Below are 27,562 nucleotides of genomic sequence, written 5' to 3' on the forward strand. Positions count from 1 at the left end.
TGTGCAAATAGTTAAAGTACAAAAGGGAAAATAAATAAACATAAATATGGGTTGTATTTCCAATGGTGTTTGTTCTTCACTGGTTGCCCTTTTCTTGTGGCAACAGGTCCCAAACCTTGCTGCTGTGATTGCACACTCTTATTTCACCCAGTAGATATGGGAGTTTATCAAAATTGGATTTGTTTTTGAATTCTTTGTGGGTTTATGTAATCTGAGAGAAATAAGTGTCTTTAATGTGGTCATATATTTGGCAGGAGGTTAGAAAGGGCAGCTCAGTTTCCACATCATTTTGTGGGCAGTGTGCACATGGCCTGGCTTTCTCAATAGCAAGGCTATTCTCACTGAGTCTTTACATAGTCAAAGCTTTCCTTCATTTTGGTTCAGTCACAGTGGTCCCCTCTCTGTTTAGGGCCAAATAGCATTCAGAACAACATATGTTTACCTTGTCAGCTCGGGGATTCAATCCAGCAACCTTTCGGTTACTGACCCAACACTCTAACCACTAGGCTACCTGTGGTTTGGAAATCACTTCATTTTAAGTGGATGTATAATTTAACGTCTCTTTTCTGGATTTTGATCATTAGCGGGTATCGGCCTAATTCTGCTCTTCATGCATTAATTGGTGTTTTATGTTGTACACGGAGGATATTTTAGCAGAATTCTGCATGCAGTGTTTGTCCCATTTTGTGAATTCTTGGTTGGTGAGTGGACCCCAGACCTCACAACCGTAAAGGGCAATGGGTTCTAGAACTGATTTAAGTATTTTTAGCCAGTTCCCCAAAACATTATTTAACAGGTAAGTTGACTGAGAACACATTCTCATTTACAGCAATGGGGAATAGTTACAGGAGAGTTACAGGAGAGAGGAGGGGGATGAATGAGCCAATTGTAAATTTGGGATGATTAGGTGGCCATGATGGTCAGATTGGGAATTTAGCCAGGACATTAGGGTTAACACCCCTACTCTTACAATAAGTGCCATGGGATCTTTAGTGACCACAGTGAGTCAGAACACCATTTAACATCCCATCTGAAAGACAGCAACCCACACAATTCTCCAATCACTGCCCTGGGTCAGTGGGATATTTTTTTAGACTAGAGGAAAGGGTGCCTTCTACTGGCCCTCCACACCACTTCCAGCAGCATCTGGTCTCCCATCCAGGGATTGACCAGGACCAATCCTGCTTGGCTTCAGAAGCAAGCCAGCAGTGGGATGCAGGGTGGTATGCTGCTGGCTAATTGGTAGGTCAAATCTTATGTTCTTTTTGATGGCATATAAGGCCCTTCTTGCCTTGTCTCTCAGATCGTTCACAGCTTTGTGGAAGTTACCTGTGGCGCTGATGTTTAGGCCGAGGTATGTATCGTTTTTGTGTGCTTAGGGCAACTGTGTCTTGATGGAATTTGTATTTGTGATCCTGGCAACTGGACCTTTTTTGGTCTGACAGAACGTTTGCAGAAGATCTAGGTGCTGTTGTAGGCCATCCTTGGCTGGTGACAGAAGCACCAGATCATCAGCAAACAGTAGATATTTGACTTCAGATTCTAGTAGGGTGAGGCTGGGTGCTGCAGACTGTTTTAGTGCCCTCACCAATTCGTTGATATATATGTTGAAGAGGGTGAGGCTTAAGCTGCATCCCTGTCTCACCCCACGGCCCATGTAAATAACTTTGTGTGTTTTTTGCCAATTTTAACCACACACTTGTTGTTTGTGTACATGGATTGTATAATGTCGTATGTTTTTCCCCAACACCAATTTCCGTCAATTTGTATAGCAGACCCTCATGCCAAATTGAGTCAAAAGCTGTTTTGAAGTCAACAAAGCATAAGAAGACTTTGCCTTTGTTTTGGTTTGTTTGTTTGTTTGTTTGTCAATTAGGGTGTGCAGGGTAAATACGTGGTCTGTCGTACGGTAATTTGGTAAAAAGCCAATTTGACATTTGCTCAGTACATTGTTTTCACTGAGGAAATGTACAAGTCTGCTGTTAATGATAATGCAGAGGATTTTCCCAAGGTTGCTGTTGACGCATATCCCACGGTAGTTATTGGGGTCAAATTTGTCTCCACTTTTGTGGATTGGTGTTATCAGTCCTTGGTTTCTGGAATTTGTGGTCTATATATTTTATAATTTCATGTAGGATACTATCAACACCACAGGCCTTTTGGGTTGGAGGGTTTGTATTTTGTCCTGAAGTTCATTCAGTCTAATAGGATAATCTAGTGGGTTCTGGTAGTCTTTAATAGCTGATTCTAAGATTTGTAATTGTATATTGTTTTGTTCTTTGTTCTTTATTATAGAGCCAACACGATTGGAGAAGTGGTTTATCCACACATCTCCATTTTGGATAAATAACTCTTTGTGTGGTTCTTTGTTTAGAGTTTTCCAATTTTCCCTGAAGTGGTTAGATTCTATGGATTCTTCAATTACATTGAGCTGATTTCTGACATGCTGTTCCTTCTTTTTCCATAGTGTATTTCTGTATTGTTTAGGTGTTTCACCATAGTGAATGCATAGACTCAGATTTTCTGTGTCTCTATGTTTTTGGTGGGATAGGTTTCTCAATATCTTTCTTAGGTTTTTACATTCTTCATCAAACCGTTTGATAGGGAAGCTGAAAGGTCAAATACACTGATTAAATTTGTTTTTGCCTAATTGTTTTTTGGTAGGTTTCTACGCTACTTTCCTTCCATCCATAGCATTTCTTAATATTGTGCAGTTCTTTTGGCTTTGATTTGAGTATTGCTCTGTTCAGGTAGACTGTGATTTTGCTGTTATCTGATAAGGGTGTTAGTGGGCTGACTGTGAACACTCTGGGTTGAGGTCAGTGATAAAGTAATCTACAGTACCTCTGCCAAGGGATGAGCTGTAGGTGTACTACTATAGGAGTCTCCTCAAAGCCTACCATTGACTATGTGCAGACCTAGCGTGCGACAGAGCTGCAGGAGTTGTTTTGTCTTAGTTGTGCCTAGCGGGGCATATGGGGAAGGGAATGCTGTCACCTCTAGGTAGGTGTTTGTTTGTTTGTGCTGAGAGTGTCAGGTTCTTGTCCAGTTCTGGCATTTAGGTCGCCACAGACTTGTACATGTCCCTGGGCCTGGAAATGGTTGATTTCCCCCTCTCACAATTGGCCCAGCGTCACCCGGGTTAGGGTTTGGCCGGGGTAGGCCGTCATTGTAAATACACATTTGTTCTTTACTGACTTGCCTAGTTTAATAAAGGTTAAATAAAAAATAAATATAGGTAGCACACATGAGGACATTTTTCTCTGTTGAGATAATGTCTTTATTAATTTCTAGCCAGCGATCCAGAAAATGTTCCTGTTTTGACTAATTTAACAGAGTGGTCCGGTCTGTTCTATACCAAATTAGCATACCCCCTGAGTCTCTTCCCTGTTTCACATCTGGTAGTTTGGTGGATGGGACTGCCGGTTCTCTGTAACCTAGAGGGCAACCGGTGGGTCCGTCTCCTCTATACCATGTTTCTTGTAGGATGACAATGTTCGTATTTCCAATGTATTTGGTAAAGTCTTGGTTCCTGCTCTTTAGGCCAAAGGCAGATGACCTCAGACCTTGTATATTCCAGGATGAGATAGTAAAAGTGTTGTGTTCCATAGTGTCTACAGTTGTTTTTGTGTGGTTTAGTCCCAGACCATTACAGTAGTTGTGAGCAGAGCATGTTGAGCATCTGATACATACCTCTTAGGTCGCAGGATGGGGCTTGGGGGGGGGGGGGGGGGGGGGCGCATTAGTGGGGCTTGGGCCTGCTGCTCTGCTCACGGCCTTTTCATATGTGCGGCTGTTATGTTGAGGTCCTTGCTGCAGTGGCGAGGGGCAGAAGAGGCATAGGTCTGATCTGGGGGAGTCTATATAGGGTGTGGCCAGCCAGCGTTTGTTTGGGGTGGTCTCAGCTGGTTGGGGTATAGCTTGTGAAACTGTGGTCTGGGTGTAGGTCCTCTTGGCATGGGTTCTCTCGGTGCAGGTCCTTCGGGGGGGGGTGGGGGTGGGGGGGGGGGTCTCGCTAGTCTGGGCGGGTGTCTGTTGCTCCTTTGTGAGGTGCTGGGACTACGGTTGAGGTTGATGTCCTTCAGGGTCCTGGCAAAAGTTGGGATTGCTGCCTTGTAGAGGTGGACCTGGTCGTAAATGCTGTTTAAGTCCAGGGTGAAGTTGTGCGCCAGGTATACATTAGGTTTTGAGGCACAGTCTGGCTAAATTCTTGTATGCACCCGCTGTATGGTGGCAGGGTGAAAGTATTTTCCTGGTAGCAGGGTGGAGAAAACCACTTGTGCGTTGGGGAAAGTGGAAGAAGCTTTTTAAATCACTCCCTTGAGTGCTGTTGCCACCCTTTCCTGCTGGACCCTCAGGTCATTTATGCCCATGTGCATTATGATGTGGCTGGGGGATCCTAGTCTGTCCTCTGACAACAGCTCCAGAGCATGCCTAGTGTTTGGTCACCAGAGTTTAGCCAGTTTGTGTTTGGCGAAAAGTATTTTCCATTTGAGTCAATGAGGAGCACAATCTGTGGGTTTTGTGTGTCCTCGGTGGATGTGGGGGGGTTGTCAGGAGGGCTATTGGGGGAGCTGACAGGAGGGCCTCTCATGAGGGGGTGGGGTCTGTTGAGTTGGTGGATCCTGTGCTGTCTGTCCCATTGTGGTGTTGAGGTTGTGGTCCGGGTCCGTGTCTGAGGTAGGCTGTTCTGCTTGCTTGTCTGAGGGAGTGTCCTGCTCTCTGTCACACCTCAGCTTTCTGACCTCGTACTTCAGTGCCATGTGTGCCTCTTTAAGTTCTCTCACCTCAGTCCGTAGAGCAGACAGCTCTCTCAGACAGCCGTCCATCTACACCTTCTGCCCTCCGGGTTTTGTTGGGAGGGTGTTGTTGTGCTGGTCTGTTTTGTGGGCTTGTGAGCTTGACTGTCCTCGTCTGCAGGATAGTTTGAAGTGATGTGATCAGACTGACTCAGGATGGGGGAGTCGTCACAGAGAGAGAGTTTCCTGCTGTTCTCTCTCTTTGATCCTGTAAGTCCTGCTGTAACTGCATGAGGATGCCCTGCACCATTACTGTCCCATACTTGTACATGTTGACACAGGTTGTTCCAATTTCCTCAATGTCTAGTATTCTGAGTTTCCACCCTGGGCCAATACCCTCTCTCATGACATAGGGGTAGTGTGCTCTTATAGCACTGTGCCGTGCCATGCCAGGGGATGGTCTGTGTGGAAAATTAAGTTGCTTACGTTCCCCTCTTTATAGAAGTCAGCAAATCGTGTCTCTGGATTGTTATTGGTGCTTCAAAGGCCTCTGCATTTGGTTGGGGGGGGGGGGCTGTGAAACTCTCCTGCCATTGTTGGGCTCAAGAGTTTTCACACATCTGACTTCACACTTCAGTGCTAATTGAAGGTGCCGCCAGGTCTGTTCTGTCCGAGCAGCTTGGTAGCTTAGTATCCTTATTTACTTAGCTTTATATAATAAAATTACCTAGAGATTATTGTCTTTTACTTTTTGGCTTCAGAAGTAGCTTCAGACTGAATATTACTCACTCAGTTTTGTGTTGGATGGTATTTCCAGGTTCCGCTATGTTTCTTCTCCAGGTTTTGGTTTGTTAGAAGTTTTTTCTTGATAGTCCTTGATAGCAATAGTCCATTCAGGTAATTTTGTCCAAATTCAAGGTTTTAGGTATGCAATTGTGATGTTGAGGTTAGTATCCTGCATAAGTCCTTGCCAAAAAAAAATCAAGTTTATCTACAATTATCCAACTATAATTCTATCTTTTTTGCAAAAGAACTCAGGAGCTCTCTCTCTCTCCCTCTCTCCTTTCTCTCTCTCTCTGTCTCTCTCTCTGTCTCTCTCGCTCTGTCTCTGTCTCTCACCCTCTCTCTGTCTCTCTGTCTCTCTCTCGCCCTCTCTCTGTCTCTCTGTCTCTCTCTCTCGCCCTCTCTCTATCTCTCTGTCTCTCTCTCGCTCTGTCTCTGTCTCTCTGTCTCTCTCTCTCGCCCTCTCTCTGTCTCTCTGTCTCTCTCTCTCTCTGTCTCTCTATCTCTCGCTGTGCTTTATGACTCATAAACAGCCTTTATTTACCACTCTCTCTCTCTGCTTGTGGTTTTCAACAGGCTAATGAGATCACTATGGAAAAGTGCTCGCCCACAGGTTTAGGATTAATCAGTCAGTATAATGAGAAGGCTATATATTGAATAAAGTGATGTATGTGTTTGGTGTTGTCGTGATACTGTCAGTTTGGCGGTTGAGTGGGAGTAGTGATAGGGTATGTAATGTGACAGATCAGAGTGTTGGTGACTGCTGGGTTTTGTCATGTCTCTGGGTGTTGCTTTAGACCTGCAGCTGGATGCTTTAGACCTGCAGCTTGATGCTGCTCTTATCTCAATTCTAAATGGTCAAATATGAATGGTTTGTTACACACTATTCATTGACATGCTCTCTCTCTCTCTTTTCTCTTTTTCCCTTTTTCTTTCTCTCGTCCATCTGTCTGTCTCTTGCGCACTCTCTCTCTCTCTCTCTCTCTCTCTCTCTCTCTCTCTCTCACGCTCTCTTTCTCTCCCCCTCTCTCTGTATCTTTCTCTCCCCCCTCTCTCGCTCCCCCCTCTCTCTCGCTGTATCTCTCTCTTTCCTCCAGTCTACATTGAGGACCTGGCACGGAGCGTGGAGCAGAGCAGACGGCTCATCATCGTGTTGACTCCTGAGTTCGTGGCCAAGCGTGGCTGGAGCATCTTCCAGCTGGAGACTCGGCTCCACAGCATGCTGGTGACTGGGGAGATCAAGGTGATTATGATCGAGTGTGCCAACCTCAAGAGCGTCATCAACTACCAGGAAGTGGAGGCCCTGAAGCACACCATCAAAGTGCTCTCCATCATCAAGTGGAGGGGCCCCAAGAGCAATGAGCTAAAGTCAATGTTCTGGAAGCAGGTGATATACGAGATGCCGGTGAAGAGGAAAGAGATGCTGTCTCGCCGGCAGGTGCTAGACTCCAGGGAGCAGGGTCTGTTCGGCGACCTGCAGACGGTCTCCACCATCGCCATGACGACCACATCTGCCTCGATGGTGCCCGCCCACCACGCCGAGATTCCAGACTTTAACCAAACCAGCCACCCTCAGATGAGACACTACTGCACCCGTAGCTACGAGTATAAGATGCCCGCCTCCCCCGTGCAGATAGCCACCTTGAGTAACCGTCACATATACTGCAATATCCCCATGACGCTGCTCAACGGACAGATGACTCAGAACAACACGATGGGAAAGAGCAAGCAGGAGATCCACTTGAACAGCACTTTCGTCCCTCTATCTGGGGGGGAACACACAAGTGATATCTGGTAGACAGATATCCAGCTTGATGCCACATCTCTTATGTCTTTGTCTTTTATCTGCATGAAGATTCATTTAGACAAAACACTGATCAAAAACCATTCTGCACACAATCATTTCTCGCTGACTATTTTCATTAGCGGTTAAATGTTTTCTGGGTTTTTCTTTTTTCGTTCAGTCTTTAAAGAAATCAAGGACAAAAGGAGTTGCTCCAGTCATCATTTTCTTACTTGAAAAATGTCTCCTTTTCTGAGATGAGTAATAAATGAAAAAACCTTGTTTTTAATGTTCAAGGTATTGTTATTATGTACAGTTTTCATATCTTCTATAGACATTCATGATGATTCCTTTAAGATTTTAATGGTGTGAGTATGTGAGTGAATCCAAATTTTAAGATTCTGACCTGTGATTTTTCATGGGAAAGGGGAACGTTTCTCATTGCAGCACAATTCTGTAAAGATGGACTGAACACATTCTCTGTGAGCTTTAAAAATATTACAGTATATTTAAGCAAATCAATAATGTTTGAATTTACACAAGCTATTGTCATTGTTTGAGGCCATTTAAATATGAATATTTGAATTGTTTAATGCAGTATTTGTTTGAGTTGTAGTCTGTGACTAGTTGCTGTCTCTTGAGTTCTGCCTGTTACTTTGCTTATTTTAGTTGTACAAAACAAGAAGCCTTTTTCTTGCTGAATTCCTCCCCTGCTTCACCTGCCTTCCTTCCTCTGTCGGCCATATTGTTTTCAGATGGCTATTGAGTTGTCTTTTTGAGGATGAGCCGCTCTCCAAATGGTACAGATGGACTCGGTGGTGCTTTTGGAACCGATGGTAGTTTTGACTGAATGTATTTTAGAAATTAAGGGGAACTGGAATCACCTGAGAGATATTTGCATTTGTATCTATTTTATTTTATTGATTTCATTTGCTAAATGAGAAGAGAATAGTCTTATAGAATCATCCTCTGTTCAGTTGCTCTGCTATTTCTATCTTAGAAAATTCATCCTATTTGTCTGCAATTATTTGTAATATAGCAGCCTCTATCTGTCTCATTGAGTTATAGAGGAATGATCAGCCTCTAATCTGTCTCATTGAGTTATAGAGGAATGATCAGCCTCTAACCTGTCTCATTGAGTTATAGAGGAATGATCAGCCTCTAACCTGTCTCATTGAGTTATAGAGGAATGATCAGCCTCTAACCTGTCTCATTGAGTTATAGAGGAATGATCAGCCTCTAATCTGTCTCATTGAGTTATAGAGGAATGATCATCCTCTAACCTGTCTCATTGAGTTATAGAGGAATGATCAGCCTCTAACCTGTCTCATTGAGTTATAGAGGAATGATCAGCCTCTAACCTGTCTCATTGAGTTATAGAGGAATGATCAGCCTCTAACCTGTCTCATTGAGTTATAGAGGAATGATCAGCCTCTAACCTGTCTCATTGAGTTATAGAGGAATGATCAGCCTCTAACCTGTCTCATTGAGTTATAGAGGAATGATCAGCCTCTAACCTGTCTCATTGAGTTATAGAGGAATGATCAGCCTCTAACCTGTCTCATTGAGTTATAGAGGAATGATCAGCCTCTAACCTGTCCCATTGAGTTATAGAGGAATGATCAGCCTCTAACCTGTCTCATTGAGTTATAGAGGAATAATCAGCCAAAATGCCAAGATTGTAACAAAAATGACTTGGTGACCTTCAAGAGCAAACTAAAACACTAACGGCAGGAGGTCAAAGAGATTGCAGCGATCAGTTTGAACCATTGTTGAACTGCCCACTGATGTCTTCTTCAACACCAGTTATACATCGTATAAGTTTATTTAATGCCTTTTTGTCTGTTTGCAAGCTGATGGATTTTGATAGTGGTTCCCTGCCATTCATAGCCAGAGCATCAATGTGCATTCTCTACTTATATGATGAAATCAAATTTTGTTGGACCCTTGCGAATGGCTGTATATTAAATCATGTTGAAATAAACCGGTTGTTTACTGCTTGATTTATTCTATATGCACTGTATTTATTCAATAGGCACTGTATTTATTCTATAGGCACTGTATTTATTCAATAGGCACTGTATTTATTCTATATGCACTGTATTTATTCAATAGGCACTGTATTTATTCTATTGGCACTGTATTTATTCTATAGGCACTGTATTTATTCTATATGCACTGTATTTATTCTATAGGCACTGTATTTATTCAATAGGCACTGTATTTATTCTATATGCACTGTATTTATTCTATAGGCACTGTATTTATTCAATAGGCACTGTATTTGGTTTTCATTGTAATGTAATGCTGTCATTTTACATATATGATCTATGTGGTGGAGTTAAATATGTCAAGCGTTCAATGGTTATAAATGTCAGCTACTATGGCAACTGCAGCTATAACCTTTCGAAGTTGCAAAAACTGAAATAGTGGATGTTTGCTATGGTGGACCTCTATTACCTCCAGTATCCTCTCTGAAAAGAGAATGCTCCGGCTGCTTCATCAGCACATCCTATTTACACCACTCAATAGTTCACTCTGTAATCAGCAACACGGCCAGCTGTATGTTTATGAGGAATTTGTTGAAATATTAAGTAGTAAGATTTCTTCAGACACCCAATCTACTTCCCAGCATGCAGATATACAGTAGCAGAGATGAATATGAAATGCTGTAAGAAGAAGCCCAGACCTGATGGAATGGCAGCACTCACCCATACTGCTTTACAACTTTTACATTCAGAAATTATACAACTCAACACCACCATCTTGTGGATATCAGAAATGCTTAGGCAGAATACATGTGAATGAGAAAAGGCTGTGTGTGTCAAATCAAATCAAAGGTTATTGGTCACATACACATGGTTAGCAGATGTTAATGCGAGTGTAGCAAAATGCTTGTGCTTCTAGTTCCGACTGTGCAGTAATATCTAACAAGTAATCTAATAATTTCACAACAACTACCTTATACACACAATTGTAAAGGAATGAATAAGAATATGTACATATAAATATATGGATGAGTGATGGCCGTGCTGCAAAGGCAAGATGCAGTAGATGGTATAGAGTACAGTATATACATATGAGATGAGTAGTGTAGGGTATGTAAAGATTATATAAAGTGGCATTGTTTAAAGTGACTAGTGATAAATTTATTACATCCAATTATTAATTATTAAAGTAGCTAGAGATTTGAGCCAGTATCTTGGCAGCAGCCACTCAATGTTAGTGATGGCTGTTTAACAGTCTGATGGCCTTGAGATAGAAGCTGTTTTTCAGTCTCTCGGTCCCAGCTTTGGTGCACCTGCACTGACCTCGCCTTCTGGATGATAGCGGGGTGAACAGGCAGTGGCTCGGGTGGTTGTTGTCCTTGATGATCTTTTTGGTGTGTGTGTATCCGTGTGTGTATGTGTGTGTGTTTGTTTGAGGGCCTCACAAAGCATGTATTGTCTTTTTTCCTCAAGCTGTTCACATGTCATATTTTGTTCATATTCATTGATTTGGACATCAGTCGAACCATGTAACAAAGCACAAAGGGGTGTCCTTACACAGCTTAATACTCTATTACATTCATTCTATTGCTTATTTGACTTTCATGCTATGCATTGGAGAGCTGATTCTCTCTAGGTTTATGTGGGGAACGTAGTGTTATTTGGGCTCTGGCTTTTATCATTTTTCCATTGACATCCCGATCAACATGGGCCTCTTTGCCCCTTTTGTTTGGTTGCAGCAGCCCACTACTATTGTAAGCAGTCCTCCAGAGACCTGTCTGTATGTCAACCATAACCATCCCCTGGCCCTGACACTACAGCTATACAGCAGAACAAATCAAGGACCCAAAGTATGTTAGATTGAGTATTGAGTTGCCACTTGGTTTCAACCATTCTTTCTTGTGTAAATATTTAGCTAACAAATATTCAATATTCAAATCATTTTCAATTCCAATGTTCCGTACATAAATGTTTGCCTATATTCTCAAGCTTTATAAAGACAACTCTGAACAGAACCAGTGGGGTAATGAGCTAAATATGAATCTAGTTTTATAAAATATCTTATATAATCCATAACAGGTTTCACTAGACAGGTTTCAGAAGCCTGCTTGCTTGGTAAATCTCAGTCTAGCAAATCCTAAGAGTCTATCAAACACTGTATATATTTCCAAGGCATAACTTCACTATAATGTTATTATATTTACTGCACACACAGTGGAAAAGTTGTTTAAATGCTAATTGTGATGCAGTACAAGCTGATGTCATTATTCTGCATGAAACAGAACCAGCTGTATGTACCATGTGGCAGCAGCAGTAGCAGCAACCTTTGCCTGTCTGCATCTGTGCATCTAAAATAGCACCCTTTTCCCTTTGTACTGCACTACTTTTGACCACGGCCCATACTAGGGCCCAGCTCCACCATTTGGGATGCATTTGTCTTGCATGCCAGTCCCCAGGGTTATATTATTTATATACCGTCAAGAGAAGGAAAATAACACTTATTTGTGTTTGCAGCCAAGTGAAACCATGTAGAGTAATGGGTCATCTCAAACATGACACATCCAAGTGAAACAATGTAGAATAATGGGTCCTCTCAAACATGACCCATCCAAGTGAAACCATGTAGAATAATGGGTGCTTTCAAACATGACACATCCAAGTGAAACAATGTAGAATAATGGGTCCTCTCAAACATGACAGATCCAAGTGAAACCATGTAGAATAATGGGTCCTCTCAAACATGACACATCCAAGTGAAAAAATGTAGAATAATGGGTACTCTCAAACATGACACATCCAAGTGAAACCATGTAGAATAATGGGTCCTCTCAAACATGACCCATCGAAGTGAAACCATGTAGAATAATGGGTGCTTTCAAACATGACACATCCAAGTGAAACAATGTAGAATAATGGGTCCTCTCAAACATGACAGATCCAAGTGAAACCATGTAGAATAATGGGTACTCTCAAACATGACACATCCAAGTGAAACAATGTAGAATAATGGGTCCTCTCAAACATGGCACATCCAAGTGAAACCATGTAGAATAATGGGTCCTCTCAAACATGACCCATCCAAGTGAAACCATGTAGAATAATGGGTGCTTTCAAACATGACACATCCAAGTGAAACAATGTAGAATAATGTGTCCTCTCAAACATGGCACATCCAAGTGAAACCATGTAGAATAAATGGTCCTCTCGAAGATGACACATCCAAGTGAAACCATGTACAATAACTGGTCCTCTCAGACATGACCCATCCAAGTGAAACCATGTAGAATAATGGGTCCTCTCAAACATGACCCATCCAAGTGAAACCATGTAGAAAAATGGCTCCTCTTAAATATGGCACATCCAAGTGAAACCATGTAGAATAAATGGTCCTCTCGAAGATGACAGATCCAAGTGAAACCATGTAGAATAAATGGTCCTCTCAAACATGACACATCCAAGTGAAACCATGTAGAGTAATGGGTCCTCTCAAACATGACACATCCAAGTGAAACCAGACTAGAATAATGGATCCTCTCAAATATGACCCATCCAAGTGAAACCATGCTAGAACAATGGATCCTTTCAAACATGACACAACCAAGTGAAACCATGCTAGAATAACTGGTAATCTATGACTCATCAGTTCCAAACTGAACAGTGAAAAGTCAGAGGGTATGAGACAGTTTAAGACTGGCGGCATCTGTCTGAACAGTGGAAGAGGAGTCAAATACAACAGGGGGAAAAATCATAACTACACTGTCTTCTCTGTCTGTATCCAGGCAGAGGCAGGCACTCAGTTGAAAATTCTCAGCGCCAGCATATGTTGGCTGTTTGTATTATGAGAGCAACTGGCAGAAGTTGAACCATCTGGCTGAAGTTCAAGAGGCGTTTGAATACAGACCATTCTCCTAACCCTCCCCCCATGCACCCCCCTAAGATTTGCTTTGGAGTTAGTCAGAAAGGTTGCCAGAACCTGTGAATCATTGCAGTATGCCACTCACAGAGAAATGAATGGTAGAAGTGTGTTTTTATTTTTACGGGAATGCATTGTTGTACTACTTCAGTTGCTTTATGTGCAGTGGAGAGAGGCAATGGGGTGGCTGCAGTGGAGAGAGAGGCAATGGGGTGGCTGCAGTGGAGAGAGAGGCAATGGGGTGGCTGCAGTGGAGAGAGTGACAATGGGGGGGGCTGCAGTAGAGAGAGAGGCAATGGTGAGGCTGTAGTGGAGAGAGAAGCAATGGGGTGGCTGCAGTGGAGAGAGAGGCAATGGGGTGGCTGCAGTGGAGAGAGGCAATGTGGTGGCTGCAGTGGAGAGAGGGGCAATGTGGTGGCTGCAGTGGAGAGAGAGGCAATGGGGTGGCTGCAGTGGAGAGAGAGGCAATGGGGGTGGCTGCAGTGGAGAGAGAGGCAATGGGGTGGCTGCAGTGGAGAGAGGGGCAATGGGGTGGCTGCAGTGGAGAGAGGGGCAATGTGGTGGGTGTAGTGGAGAGAGACAATGGGGTGGCTGCAGTGGAGAGAGGGGCAATGGGGAGGCTGCAGTTGAGAGAGGGGCAATGTGGTGGCTGCAGTGGAGAGAGAGGCAATGGGGTGGCTGCAGTGGAGAGAGGGGCAATGGGGTGGCTGCAGTGGAGAGAGAGGCAGTGGGGAGGCTGCAGTGGAGAGAGAGGCAATGGGGGGGCTGCAGTGGAGAGAGAGGCAATGGGGGGACTCCATAAAAATATAAATGTCAAACTCACTTCCACAACGCTAGAACCCTCTATGTTAAAACATCCATGTTTAAACTCTCACACACAGAACCTGCTCTCTCATACACTCTTTCATTCTGTAATTCAACTTTACAGAAGAATGTCATTATAACATAAGACATTACTCTCTGCTAATTCATAATGGCTCCACATTGTCTGTGTCCTGGCTAGAGAATGGGCCCTCTGTGACCTTACACAGTGGTCCTGTTCAGGGGTCAGCCGCCACAGACCCTGTCCTGCTCCTGCTACCGGTCACACTGTGTGGAGAATGACACAGTCACAGAGACTAGTCATCGTTAACCATGTGAGTCACTCATTAAGAATAGCAATGCCAGTCAGGAAGGAGCTGGAGGAACAGCATAGCAATGCACTGGAGCTGAATCTAACAGCTAAATCTGTTGTACATTACTTTTGATATTTCACAGTTTATGTTTTTTTGATAACCATTTTGTCAACTAATGAGTAACAACATATTTAGAAACATGAAATATAGTTGTTAAAGTGAAAGAATGATCAATAAATCATTTTGTATGGGACTGTCATTTTTTCCCCCTGCAGGCCAAGGTCACTATTATATATTTGGATTGGGCAATCTCTCATAATGCAGATGTTGACGTTTTCTTACAATGTTGTTATTATAGTAATACATGTTTAGGCTTAGGCTACTACTGTATATTATGTAATTGGTAAAACTATATGGAGATAAAAAATAACTGAAGGCATGAACAATCAACACGTTATTTTGCGGATGTTGGAGAAAGTTGTTCAAAATTTCGAATTTGGTTTTCTTGGGGGGGCTAGCTTCCTCAGCATATTCCGGGTTTCGCTGGATGAGAAGTTTCCTGTGTTGGTCGCTAGTGAGACTCGCTGCAGAAGCAGATATACAATATGAACTAACACAGTGAAACCGTTAACTTTAGGAAAATCAAGTACATGTCATCTTTTTAGTTGCAGTAGTCCGACAACGCCATAGCTATGGCGCGAGACTACACTACACGAAGTTTGGACAATATTGACCTCTCTGCTTTGAGGGTGAGTTCTAGTTGTGCCAACGTCTAATTCATTGAAATGTAGGTTGACTTTTGTGTAAACATTGTTTTAGTCGATGTTGTTTGCAAAGTTTCAAACTGTAGTCTATTCATTTAAGGAAACGTCAGCTACAATGTAACAAAACGTGAGCAACGTTGTAACAAATTGTTTGAGCTTTCCTGTCACAATATTATGAAACCATTGATGTAATTTTCTGTACATGTTTTGCTTTCAGAAGTGAATATGTTTTTGGTTTGTCAGATTTACTACTGTTTCATAAGCAACTGAATGATTGGGGGTAAAATAACTTGAGTTAAAAATAAAAGTAAAGTTGTCTAAGTTACAATAATAAGGCAGTAGAAATATGGTGTTTGCATGGTACAAGTGTGAACAAATGAAACATACTTGTAGGGAGCCATGCCATGCAATATTCCGTTTAAGTGATGACCTAAAGGTCCAACATTATTCTGATCAGGTGCTTTCAAAATTACTTTATTTATTTATGTTTGTGCCCTTTCAATTCATGTGAAGTAATGTAATGTTGTCCTCTTGTTTCAGGATCCTGCTGGGATATTTGAGCTGGTAGAAGTGGTTGGAAATGGAACATATGGGCAAGTCTACAAGGTTTGTAGTTTATGTCAGACCTACTCTCCTATTCTTGTCTTTGACCATGATTACAATTGCAGATGTGTTGTCAGTTGGAATGATTGACCTTCAAAGGAGCATATTGAAAATACAGTATGTAAATGTTGCATGATGGCACCCTCTCAATCTTTCATTGAAGTTTGAAAAGGAACATGTATATAGTAACACAACTACAGCTGACAGCAGATGTTAGTGTAAAACTTGGTGTAGGTCTAATGAAAGTACTAACTACTAAGTGAGAAAAGCGAGTGAGAGAAACGGTGACCCAAATGCACTGTGTAGTAGCTTACAAACACAAGCATCTTTAACACTCTTGGATGGAGTCCATTTCCTAATCGAAATCAGCATCACTGAAAGCTTCAGTGATGGTTTGTGGTTCTTTAAAAAAAAACATTGAGGTGATTTAAATTAGCTCGACCGACAAAGCGCGTGGTGCTAGCCACATTCTCACAGTTGGGTGAATACCTTAGGTTGCAAAAGCCTTTGATTTACAAGAAGGTAACCCAGTCAAGATCCGGTGTAACATAAAGAGATCAAGAATACATGACATGATAAAAGCTTTTTTAATGTCACAACATTTTTGTCCACTTATATTCAAAAGTGCAAGAAGGTTGTCTGTTAATATCAATCCCTAAACAGTAGTTAGTATAGTTCCAAACTGAAAAGACAGACTGTCAACTCTGTTGTAATAGTACACAGCATGTCAAAATCTCACCTGAATTTAATATATATTTTCTGTTATATGGATCAATGTCAGAGTTGGCCATTAGTGGCCAGACAGCTTCCTCCTCTTCTTTCCTCTTCTGTGTGCAGTGCAGTGCACACTTTCAGAACTATAACAGGAATAGTGACTTCACACATATTCCAAATTCCTTGTCATTATTCAGGTCAACGATTTCTATTTCACATACACTGAGTGAACAAAACATTAGGAACACCTGCTCTTTCCATGACATAGACTGACTGACCAGGTTAATCCAGGTGAAAGCTAGGATCCCTTACTGATGTCACCTGTTAAATCCACTTAAATCAGTGTAGATGAAAGGGAGGAGACAGGTTAAATAATGATGTTTAAGCCTTGAGGCAATTGAGACATGGATTGTGTATGTGTGTCATTCAGAGGCTAAATAGGCAAGACAAAATATTTAAGTGCCTTTGAACGGGGTATGGTCATAGGTGCAGGGCACACCGGTTTGAGTGTATCAAGAACTGCACCGCTGCTGGTTTTTCACACTCAACGGTTTTTCCTGTGTGTATCAAGAATGGTCCACCACCCAAAGGACATCCAGCAAACTTGACACAACTGTGGGAAGCATTGGAATCAACATGGGCCAGTATCCCTGTAGAACGCTTTTGACCACTTGTAGAGTCCATGCCTCGACGAATTGAGGCTTTTCTGAGGGCAAAGGGATGTGTAACTCAATATTAGGAAGGTGTTCCTAATGTTTTGTTAGCTCTGTATATGAACACCAAGAAGTGTGTTCAGTAATACTGCACACTTTAATCACCCAGCCAAACACTTCCTTCAAAGGTGTTCATTTTCATGGTCATACAAACTGTATGTATTGTTTACATGCAATGAGAATGAATCCAGATAGTGTCTTGTGTTTTACACTGTAATTCAGAATCCCTTTATTTCACATGAATAGTCTAAGGAAGGTGGTGGGCGTTACTCAAAAATAATCATGTACTGTAGTTATTACACAATAAAACCTTAATAATAACAGATTCATTTTGAACTGGTGTAACAAATCAGTGGTTTATCATACCATGTACTTGCATAAGTTGTTGACATTGTTGAGAAACATGAGGTAGTGGTTGTCTTCTCCAGCCCAGATTCATTAGTAGAGTAGAGGAAGTTGTCTCCAGACAGGTAGAGGGCGGGGTCACAGTGGTCATAATGGTCAGAGTGGTCATAATGGGCATAGTGGTCATAATGGTCACAGTGGGCATAGTGGTCATAATGGTCATAGTGGTCATAGTGGTCACAGTGGTCATAGTGGTCATAGTGGTCACAGTGGTCATAATGGTCAAACTGGTCATAATGGTCACAGTGGTCATAATGGTCACAGTGGTCATAATGGTCATAGTGGTCACATTGCTCACAGTGGTCAAAGGGATCACAGTGGTCATAGTGGTCATAATGGTCACAGTGGTCATAATGAGCATAATGGTCATAATGGGCACAGTGGTCACAGTGGTCATAGTGGTCATAATGGTCACATTGGTCATAACAGTCACAGTGGTCATAATGGTCATAGTGGTCAAAGTGGTCATAATGGTCATAGTGGTCACATTGCTCACAGTGGTCAAAGGGGTCACAGTGGTCATAGTGGTCATAATGGTCATAGTGTTCTCAGGATCGTATTATTTAAAAAAAAATCTCCTCTACAATTTATCCGTTCTGAAAACAGAACGTCAAAGGGAATGCGCGTCTGTGGAAAATATTGATTTTGAAATTGTTTATTGGGCTTGTTCTGAAGGCAGCACATCTTGTTTTACAGAACAGTCTGAAGTCTTGGTTTTAATCATCCATCCCCTTGGGGTTTCAGTGAAGATGTCTGATCCATGCCACAGTTTTGTTCCATGCTGAATCTTTTATACGTGACAATTACTGTCAGGCTGAGAAAACAAAAAACAGTCCAGGGCCCGGTTTCCCAATAGCGATGGAACTTAGGCTTACAGGTGTTTTAACGATGCATCTTTCCTACAACGGCCGAAGATGTAACATGCGTTTCTCAAAACACCACGCAGAGAGAATGTTCGCTAAGTGCGTCATCGAAAGAAAGGGAGCGCTGCTCTCGGATCAGCTTTCTCCATTCAAATCTTACCTTAACATTAGAATTATTCCACAATACTGACGACGGATCAGCTCCTAGAGATATTATCACGTAATGGCTGCAAATATTGAGGCGGCTTATTCTAATGCTTACCCTATAATAATGCACTAAATCAAGATTTGGCACATCATTGCACATATGTTAGGCTACACCATGAAATACAAAATAGCAAAATAAAGTAGCCAAATAGCTAAATAAAACTCAATTGAATAAACATGAAATTGATTTCAATATCATTTAAATACACTACATGACCAAACGTATGTTGACACCTGCTCATCAAACATCTCATTCCAAAATCATGGGAATTAATATGGAGTTGGCCCCCCTTTTGCTGCTATAACAGCCCCCATTCTTCTGGGAAGGCTTTCCACTAGATGTTGGAACATTGCTGCGGGGACTTGCTTCCATTCAGCCACAAGAGCATTAGTGAGTTCGGGCACTGATGTTGGGCAATTAGGTCTGGCTTGCAGTCGGTGTTCCAATTCATCCCAAAGGTGTTCGATGGGGTTGAGGTCAGAGCTATGTGCGGGTCAGTCAAGTTCTTCCACACCGATCTCAACAAACCATTTCTGTATGGACCTTGCTTTGTCCACGGGGGCATTGTCATGTTGAAGCAGAAAAGGGCCTTCCGAAACTGTTGCCACAAAGTTGGAAGCACAGAATCATCTAGAATGTCATTGTATGCTGTAGCATTAAGATTTCCCTTTACTGGAACTAAGGGGCCTAGCTTGAGTCATAAAAAACAGCCCCAGACCATTATTCCTCCTCCACCAAACTTTATAGTCGGCACTATGCATTGTGGCTGGTAGCATTCGCTTGGCATTGCTAAACCCAGATTAATCCTTCGGACTGCCAGATGTTGAACTGGCAGCTGAAACAGCTGAAAATTTGCCCTGAAGTGTACCGTATGACTAAATCACAGTACACTTCAGGGCAAATTTTCAGCTGTTTAAAATGCAGAAAAATGCTGTTGTTAGCATGATGTGTGGTGGGATCTTTGGCGAGAGCAGGGGAAATGGCAGTGGTGTCATACCAAGAGAAACACTGATGAGAATGTCAGCCCGGTAAACTCTCTCAAATGGGTGACCTTTGCCATATGATGTTCAATGTCTGTTCTACAAAATACCAGTCCATACTATGTCATGCAAGATTACGGCTCTCGTCGAAAGGAGTGGACCAAAGCGCAGTGTGGAAAGTGTTCATGATTTTTATTTTCAAAAACACTCAAACAAAATAACCAAAGTGAAAACAAAAGAGCACAGTTCTGTCAGGTACAGACACTAAACAGAAAACAAGATCCCACAAAACCCAAAAGGAAAATGACAACTTATATATGATCCCCAATCAGAGACAACGATAGACAGCTGCCTCTGATTGGGAACCACGTGACCAAAAACAAAGAGATAGAAAACATAGACTTTCCCACCCGAGTCACACCCTGACCTAACCAAACATAGAAAAAAAGAAGGAACTCTAAGGTCAGGGCGTGACAGAGATAGTATGTATCCAAATCAAATAATGAATAATGCTTGCAAGCAGCACAAAATTCTAACAACATATTACTACTATGTGTGTTAGAAAATAATAGAACTTCAGTTAATATAATCCTGATAATACTGTGCAGTTCTAGTATGCTAGGGCATCTGACTTGTTGGCACTTACATGGGAGGCTGTTTTTGACCTGTTTAACACAGCATTCTTATCGTCTCACTGTAAGTTTTATTTATTTATTTTTATTTTACCGTTATTTTACCAGATAAGTTGACTGAGAACGCGTTCTCATTTGCAGCAACGACCTGGGGAATAGTTACAGGGGAGAGGAGGGGGATGAATGAGCCAATTGTAAACTGTGCCGAATAATCATATATTTTTTTATTGTAGTATTTTGGATAATCTTGTTATTGTCATGTGTCTGACGGCCAGTGGTGGTCTTCATTTTAGAACCGCTCCTAATCTCCTCAGCTTTTAGGGTGAAGCAGCTGGTATGTCCTCATCATGTTTTCCAGGGGGTTATGTGTCTGGCCTCATCTTTGCATTCATTACAGGCATCAGAGTAATGGTTTTCTTAACATAGTAAATCTTACAGAGACCCATCAATGCTGGTTAAAAGGGTGGATTGTTAGCAAGGGGTCACATGATGAGAGTAGTTTCCCCAAGGTAGTTTATCCTCTGGGGCTTCATGTAGTTTTGGCAGCACAATAGGATGGTCCATTCAGAGAGGAGCTTGTGTGATAGAGTCTCTCACTCATTCCAGGGTGAACCCTGTCATGTAACTAACCATCTTAGTAAGAATGAAAATGGATTGTGATTTGTTGCATCAGTGATCTCATCTGTGTCTTCTGGGGATACAGTACTCAAGAGTGTTGAAGTAATTAGGCATACCGTAAATTGTGTCATTGTCAGTGTTTGACATGTTGTATTTGATTTAGCAATACATTCTTATTGTTTGAAGATAACTGTCTCAGTCCATATAGCAATATCTCATCCTATTGTTCTTAGGCTGACTATATCTAGGGTGTATTCTTCTTTTGAATGGGCACTTCCCTGTCTTGCGAAATGCAAACTCATGAAGTGTGAAAAAGTTGGTTAACGCCAGGCTAGTACTGCAGCGACAGAGCAGCACTGGAGGGGCGTCGTCACTTGCGTGCCTCTCAGGTCAGATATTGAGAAAGTCCCAGTATGTTGGGAATCATCACGAAGCAGGCAGGGAGAGGAAATTGATTTCTGAACCTCAGCCGATGTTCAAACCACTGGGACACCTGCCTGGATGTGGTGGCGTTACTGTATCCCAGTCCCCTCAGCTCTGAGAAAGAGACATGGAACCGTCCTGGTGTTGAGATGTGGGCTCACTGGATGTGTCACGAATGGTACTATATTTCCTATTTAGTGCACTACATTTGACCAGGGCCCATAGGGAAAAGGGTGCCATTTGGGATGCAGCTACCGAGTAGGCCTGTGTTTGGGTAGGGAACAAGAGTAGGCCCCCCTATGCCCGCGGGGTAGGAACTGAGGTAGTGGGTAGGTGTTGGGCTATATACCCTTTTATAAGGAAATCAGTCAATTAATATACATTCATTAGGCTCTAATCTATAGGACTAGGAATACAGATATGGAGGGGCGTGGATCAGAAAACCAGTCAGTATCTGGTGTGACCACGTTTTGCCTCATGCAGCGCAACACATCACCTTCGCATAGAGTTGATCATGCTGTTGATTGTGGCCTATGGAATGATGTCCCGCTCCTCTTCAATGGCTGTGTGAAGTTACTGGATATTAGGGGGAACTGGCATACGCTGTGGTGTCATTTTCAGCTTCCAGGAATTATGTACAGATCCTTGCGACATGGGGATGTGTATTATCATGCTGAAAAATGAGGTGATGGCGGGGGGTGAATGGCACGACAAACAGGATTTCGTCACAGTTTCTTTATAAATTGAAATTGCCATTGATAAATTGCAATTGTGTTTGTTGTCTGTAGCTTATGTCTGCCCATACCATAACCCCACCGCCACAATGTGGAACTTTGTTCACAATGTTGACATCAGCAAACCGCTTGCCCACACAACGCCATATACTTGGTCTGTGAATGTGAGGCCAGTTGGATGTACTACCAAGTTTTCAAAAATGAAGTTAGATGTTGCTTATGGTAGAGAAATGAACATTCAATTCTCTGGCAACAGCTCTGGTGGACATTCCTGCAGTATGCATTCCAATTGCACGCCCCGTCAAAACTTGAGACATCTGTGGCATTATGTTGTGTGACAAAACTGCACATAATAGAGTGGCCTTTTATTATCCCCAGCACAAGGTGCACCTGTGTAATTATCATGCTGTTTAATCAGCTTCTTGATACGCCATACCTGTCAGGTGGAGGGATTATCTTGGCCAAGGAGAAATGGTCACTAACAGGGATGTAAACAAATTTGTCCACATTTGAGAGAAATGCCTGCAATATTTTATTTCAGCTCATGAAACATGGGACCAATTACTTTACACGTTGTGTTTAGACTTTTGTTCAGTGTATAAGAAATCTACGATGTGTCAAATAAATTATATCCAGCTCAGGGCTCCAGTTATGCATTTGGTTTTCTAACTTGCTAGCTAAGTTGCTGGATGTCAAGATCAAGCTTCTTGGTTACATCAGAGATATTCAATCCCCTCCTGGATCAAGATCCCTGTTGCCTAAATTGTTTTGTGCATATATAAAAATGTATATATGTATATATGTATTTATTTTAAGAATGTGAAATGTCAGAATAATAGGAGAGAGAATAATTTATTTGTCACGCCTTGACCTTTGGGGTTCTCTATGGTGCAATAGGTCAGAGCGTGACTAGGGGGTGTTCTAGTCTTGAATTTCTATGTTGGTGTGAGTATGGTTCCCAATTGGAGGTAGCTGATGATCGTTGCCTCTAATTGGGGATCATATTTAGTGTGGTCCTTTTCCCACCTGCGTTTGTGGGATATTGTTTTGTTTTGATTTAGTGTTATGTGCGCTACGAACTGCACGTTTGTTTATTCTTTGTTGTTTTTTAAGGTTCACTTTAAAACTTCTTGCAACTATAGGGGGTGCTGTTTCGCATTAGCATAATTTTCTCTACAGATTAAACTGCCTAGTACTCAATTATTGCTCGTACAATATGCATATTATTGTTATTATTGGATAGAAAACACTCTCTAGTTTCTATATCCGTTTGAATTATGTCTCTGAGTGGAACAGAACTCATTCTACAGCACTTTTCCTCCCAGTGAGTGAGTTTTCAGAACTCTTGGCCTCTGGTTCCAGATCAGTTTTAAAGCCACTGTAGATCCTATGAGGATACAAACACTGCCCACGCCTTCCTCTAGATGTCAGTAAGTGGTGACAATTTGAATGGAGTCGATTGTGCAATCATTGGCTCTATAAATCACCAAATACCGGAAGTAGCGTTCCTTTGGACTGTGCGCTCAACGCAAGTGTCATGTTTTGTCTTTGATCTTCATGTCTTGTCCCTGTGCTTCCCTCTGCTGGTCTTATTAGGTTCTTTCCCTCTTTCTTTTCCTCTCTCTCCTCCTCCCTCTCTCCCTCCCCCGCTCTCTCTCTCTATCGTTCCGTTCCTGCTCCCAGCTGTTTCTCTTTCTCCTAACGACCTCATTTACTCTGTCACACCTGTCCCCTATTTTGCCCTCTGATTTGAGTCCCTATTTCTCCCTCTGTTTTCTGCTTCTGTCTTTGTCGGATTCTTGTTTGATGTTTGCTGTTCTGTGTCCTTGTTCCGCCCTATCGTGTTTTTGCCTTCATCAGATGCTGCGTGTGAGCAGGTGTCTAGTGGTCGCTTCTCCAGTCGTTCATCTCTACTGACGAGAGGATTTCAGTTTTCCTGTTTTGTTTTTACCTTAGATATATCAGGAGTATCGTTTTTGTCTAAGACTGGAATAAAGACTCTGTTTCTATTTCGTCGCTTTTGGGTCCTCCTTCATCAGCATAACAGAAGAATCCGACCAAGAATGGACCCAGCGACTACGGATTCTCTCTACACTACCGTCAAGTTCCAGGGAGCAATGCTCGGCAGACACGAGCAGGAATTGTCTGCTGCTCGTCAGGCCGTTGAGACCCTGGCCGCTCAGGTTTCCGATCTCTCAGGACAGTTTCAGAGTCTTCGTCTCGTACCACAAGCTACTTCCTGGTCTTCCGAGTCTCCGGAACCCAGGGTTAATAATCCACCATGTTACTCTGGACAGCCCACTGAGTGTCGCTCCTTTCTCACCCAGTGTGATATTGTGTTCTCTCTCCAGCCCAACACATACTCTGGAGAGAGAGCTCGGATCGCTTACGTCATATCACTCCTTACTGGGCGGGCTCGGGAGTGGGGCACAGCTATCTGGGAGGCAAGGGCTGAGTGTTCTGACGTTTATCAGAACTTTAAGGAGGAGATGATACGGGTCTTTGATCGTTCAGTTTTTGGGAAGGAGGCTTCCAGGGGTCTGGCTTCCCTATGTCAAGGTGATCGATCCATAACGGATTACTCTATAGAGTTTCGTACTCTTGCTGCATCCAGTGACTGGAACGAGCCGGCGTTGCTCGCTCGTTTTCTGGAGGGACTCCACGCTGAGGTTAAGGATGAGATTCTCTCCCGGGAGGTTCCTTCCAGCGTGGACTCGTTGATTGCACTCGCCATCCGCATAGAACGACGGGTAGATCTTCGTCACCGAGCTCGGGGAAGAGAGCTCGCGTCAGCGGGGCTTCCCTTCTCCGCATCTCGACCATCTCCTTCCATCGGCTCAGAGACTGAGCCCATGCAGCTGGGAGGTGTTCACATCTCGACTAAGGAGAGGGAACGGAGAATCACCAACCGCCTTTGCTTCTATTGCGGTTCTGCTGGACATTTTGTCATGTCATGTCCAGTTAAAGGTCAGAGATCATCAGTAAGCGGAGGGCTACTGGTGAGCGCTACTACTCAGGTCTCTCCATCAAGTTCCTGTACTACCTTGTCGGTCCATCTACGCTGGACCGGCTCGGCTGCTTCCTGCAGTGCCTTGATAGACTCTGGGGCTGAGGGTTGTTTTATGGACGAAGCATGGGCTCGGAAACATGACATTCCTCTCAGAGAGTTAGGGAGGATCACACCCATGTTCGCCTTAGATGGTAGTTCTCTCCCCAGTATCAGATATGAGACACTACCTTTAACCCTCACAGTATCTGGTAACCACAGTGAGACCATTTCTTTTTTGATTTTTTGTTCACCTGTTACACCTGTTGTTTTGGGTCATCCCTGGCTAGTATGTCATAATCCTTCTATTAATTGGTCTAGTAATTCTATCCTATCCTGGAACGTTTCTTGTCATGTGAAGTGTTTAATGTCTGCTATTCCTCCTGTTTCTTCTGTCCCCTCTACTCAGGAGGAGCCTGGTGATGTGACAGGAGTGCCGGAGGAACATCATGATCTGCGCACGGTCTTCAGTCGGTCCAGAGCCAACTCTCTTCCTCCTCACCGGTCGTATGATTGTTGTATTGATCTCCATCCGGGGACCACTTCTCCTCGGGGTAGATTATTCTCTCTGTCGGCTTCCGAACGTAAGGCTCTCGATGATTATCTGTCTGCTGAAGGCATTCAGATGGATCCCGCTAAGGTCCAGGATGTCAGCGATTGGCCTGTTCCTAAGTCACGTGTCGAGTTACAGCGCTTTCTCGGTTTCGCTAATTTCTATCGGCGTTTCATTCGTAATTTCGGTCAAGTGGCTGCTCCTCTCACAGCTCTGACTTCTGTCAAGTCTTGCTTTAAGTGGTCTGGTTCCGCCCAGGGAGCTTTTGATCTCCTCAAGAAGCGTGTTACATCCGCCCCTATCCTTGTTACTCCTGACGTCACTAAACAATTCATTGTCGAGGTTGACGCTTCAGAGGGGGGCGTGGGAGCCATTCTGTCCCAGCGCTTCCAGTCTGACAATAAGGTCCATCCCTGCGCTTACTTTTCTCATCGATTGTCGCCATCGGAACCCGAGGGGATTCTCCCTGAAGGGCGTGTTGTCGGGTTGACTGTCTGGGGAATTGAGAGACAGGTAAAGCAAGCACTCACTCACACTGCTTCGCCGCGCGCTTGTCCTAGTAACCTTCTGTTCGTTCCTGTCTCTATTCGTCTGGCTGTTCTTCAGTGGGCTCATTCTGCCAAGTTAGCTGGTCACCCCGGCGTTCGGGGTACGCTTGCTTCTATTCGCCAGCGGTTTTGGTGGCCTACTCAGGAGCGGGACACGCGCCGTTTCGTGGCTGCTTGTCCGGACTGCGCGCAGACTAAGTCATGTAACTCTCCTCATGCCGGTCGTCTTAGACCGCTTCCCATTCCTTCTCGACCATGGTCTCAGATCGCCTTAGACTTTAGTACCGGTCTGCCTTCGTCTGCGGGGAGGACTGTGAGAGCCGCCAATAAACGTAGGATTAAGAGTCCTAGGTATTGTCGCGGTCAGAGAGTGTGGCTTTCCTCTCGTAACCTTTCCCTTACGACAGCTTCTCGCAAGTTGACTCCGCGGTTCATTGGTCCGTTTCGTGTCTCTCAGGTCGTTAATCCTGTCGCTGTGCGACTGCTTCTTCCGCGACATCTTCGTCGCGTCCACCCTGTCTTCCATGTCTCTTGTGTCAAGCCTTTTCTTCGCGCCCCCGTTCGTCTTCCCTCCCCCCCTCCCGTCCTTGTCGAGGGCGCACCTATTTACAAGGAACGGAGGATCATGGACATGCGTTCTCAGGGACGTGGTCAACAGTACTTAGTGGATGGGGAGGGTTTTCGGTCCTGAGGAGAGGAGTTGGGTTCCATTTCGGGACGTGCTGGACCGTTCGTTGATTGATGATTTCCTTCGTCGCCGCCAGGGTTCCTCCTCGAGTGCGCCAGGAGGCGCTTGGTGAGTGGGGGGGTACTGTCATGTTTTGTCTTTGATCTTCATGTCTTGTCCCTGTGCTTCCCTCTGCTGGTCTTATTAGGTTCTTTCCCTCTTTCTTTTCCTCTCTCTCCTCCTCCCTCTCTCCCTCCCCCGCTCTCTCTCTCTATCGTTCCGTTCCTGCTCCCAGCTGTTTCTCTTTCTCCTAACGACCTCATTTACTCTGTCACACCTGTCCCCTATTTTGCCCTCTGATTTGAGTCCCTATTTCTCCCTCTGTTTTCTGCTTCTGTCTTTGTCGGATTCTTGTTTGATGTTTGCTGTTCTGTGTCCTTGTTCCGCCCTATCGTGTTTTTGCCTTCATCAGATGCTGCGTGTGAGCAGGTGTCTAGTGGTCGCTTCTCCAGTCGTTCATCTCTACTGACGAGAGGATTTCAGTTTTCCTGTTTTGTTTTTACCTTAGATATATCAGGAGTATCGTTTTTGTCTAAGACTGGAATAAAGACTCTGTTTCTATTTCGTCGCTTTTGGGTCCTCCTTCATCAGCATAACAGCAAGAAGGATATATCTGACTGGCCTTTTTCCAAGCCTTGGTTTAGCCAGTAATATAGCGTCGGTCATCTTTTTACTCGTTATAGCTGTTAGAAACATCATAAGGTAGTTAA

The 27,562-nt window shown here is 43.4% G+C and overlaps 2 protein-coding genes across 10 annotated transcripts in view; both read left to right on the top strand.

The window, feature by feature from the left end:
• LOC129827616 (X-linked interleukin-1 receptor accessory protein-like 2) overlaps positions 1-9,289 on the top strand; it is a 471,721-nt gene extending 462,432 nt beyond the window's left edge. Inside the window, exon 11 of the mRNA XM_055888620.1 lies at positions 6,620-9,289. Coding sequence (XP_055744595.1) covers positions 6,620-7,320 — 701 coding nt within the window. The 3' untranslated portion in view covers positions 7,321-9,289. The remainder of the gene's footprint in view (positions 1-6,619) is intronic.
• A 4,694-nt stretch (positions 9,290-13,983) lies between these two features.
• The window catches only part of LOC129827615 (mitogen-activated protein kinase kinase kinase kinase 4-like), a 131,846-nt gene continuing 118,267 nt past the window's right edge, over positions 13,984-27,562 (top strand). For 3 of the 9 annotated variants that reach the window (XM_055888615.1, XM_055888614.1, XM_055888616.1), the window contains exons 1-2: positions 13,985-15,070; positions 15,626-15,691. In XM_055888615.1, the coding sequence (XP_055744590.1) occupies positions 15,014-15,070; positions 15,626-15,691 (123 nt within the window). In that variant the 5' untranslated portion in view covers positions 13,985-15,013. Of the gene's footprint in view, positions 15,071-15,625; positions 15,692-27,562 lie in introns of all 9 variants that reach the window. The other 6 variants (XM_055888609.1, XM_055888610.1, XM_055888612.1 and 3 more) reach the window with 3 other exon arrangements.

Source organism: Salvelinus fontinalis, chromosome 29, assembly GCF_029448725.1.
Source record: "Salvelinus fontinalis isolate EN_2023a chromosome 29, ASM2944872v1, whole genome shotgun sequence".
Lineage (NCBI taxonomy): Eukaryota > Metazoa > Chordata > Actinopteri > Salmoniformes > Salmonidae > Salvelinus > Salvelinus fontinalis.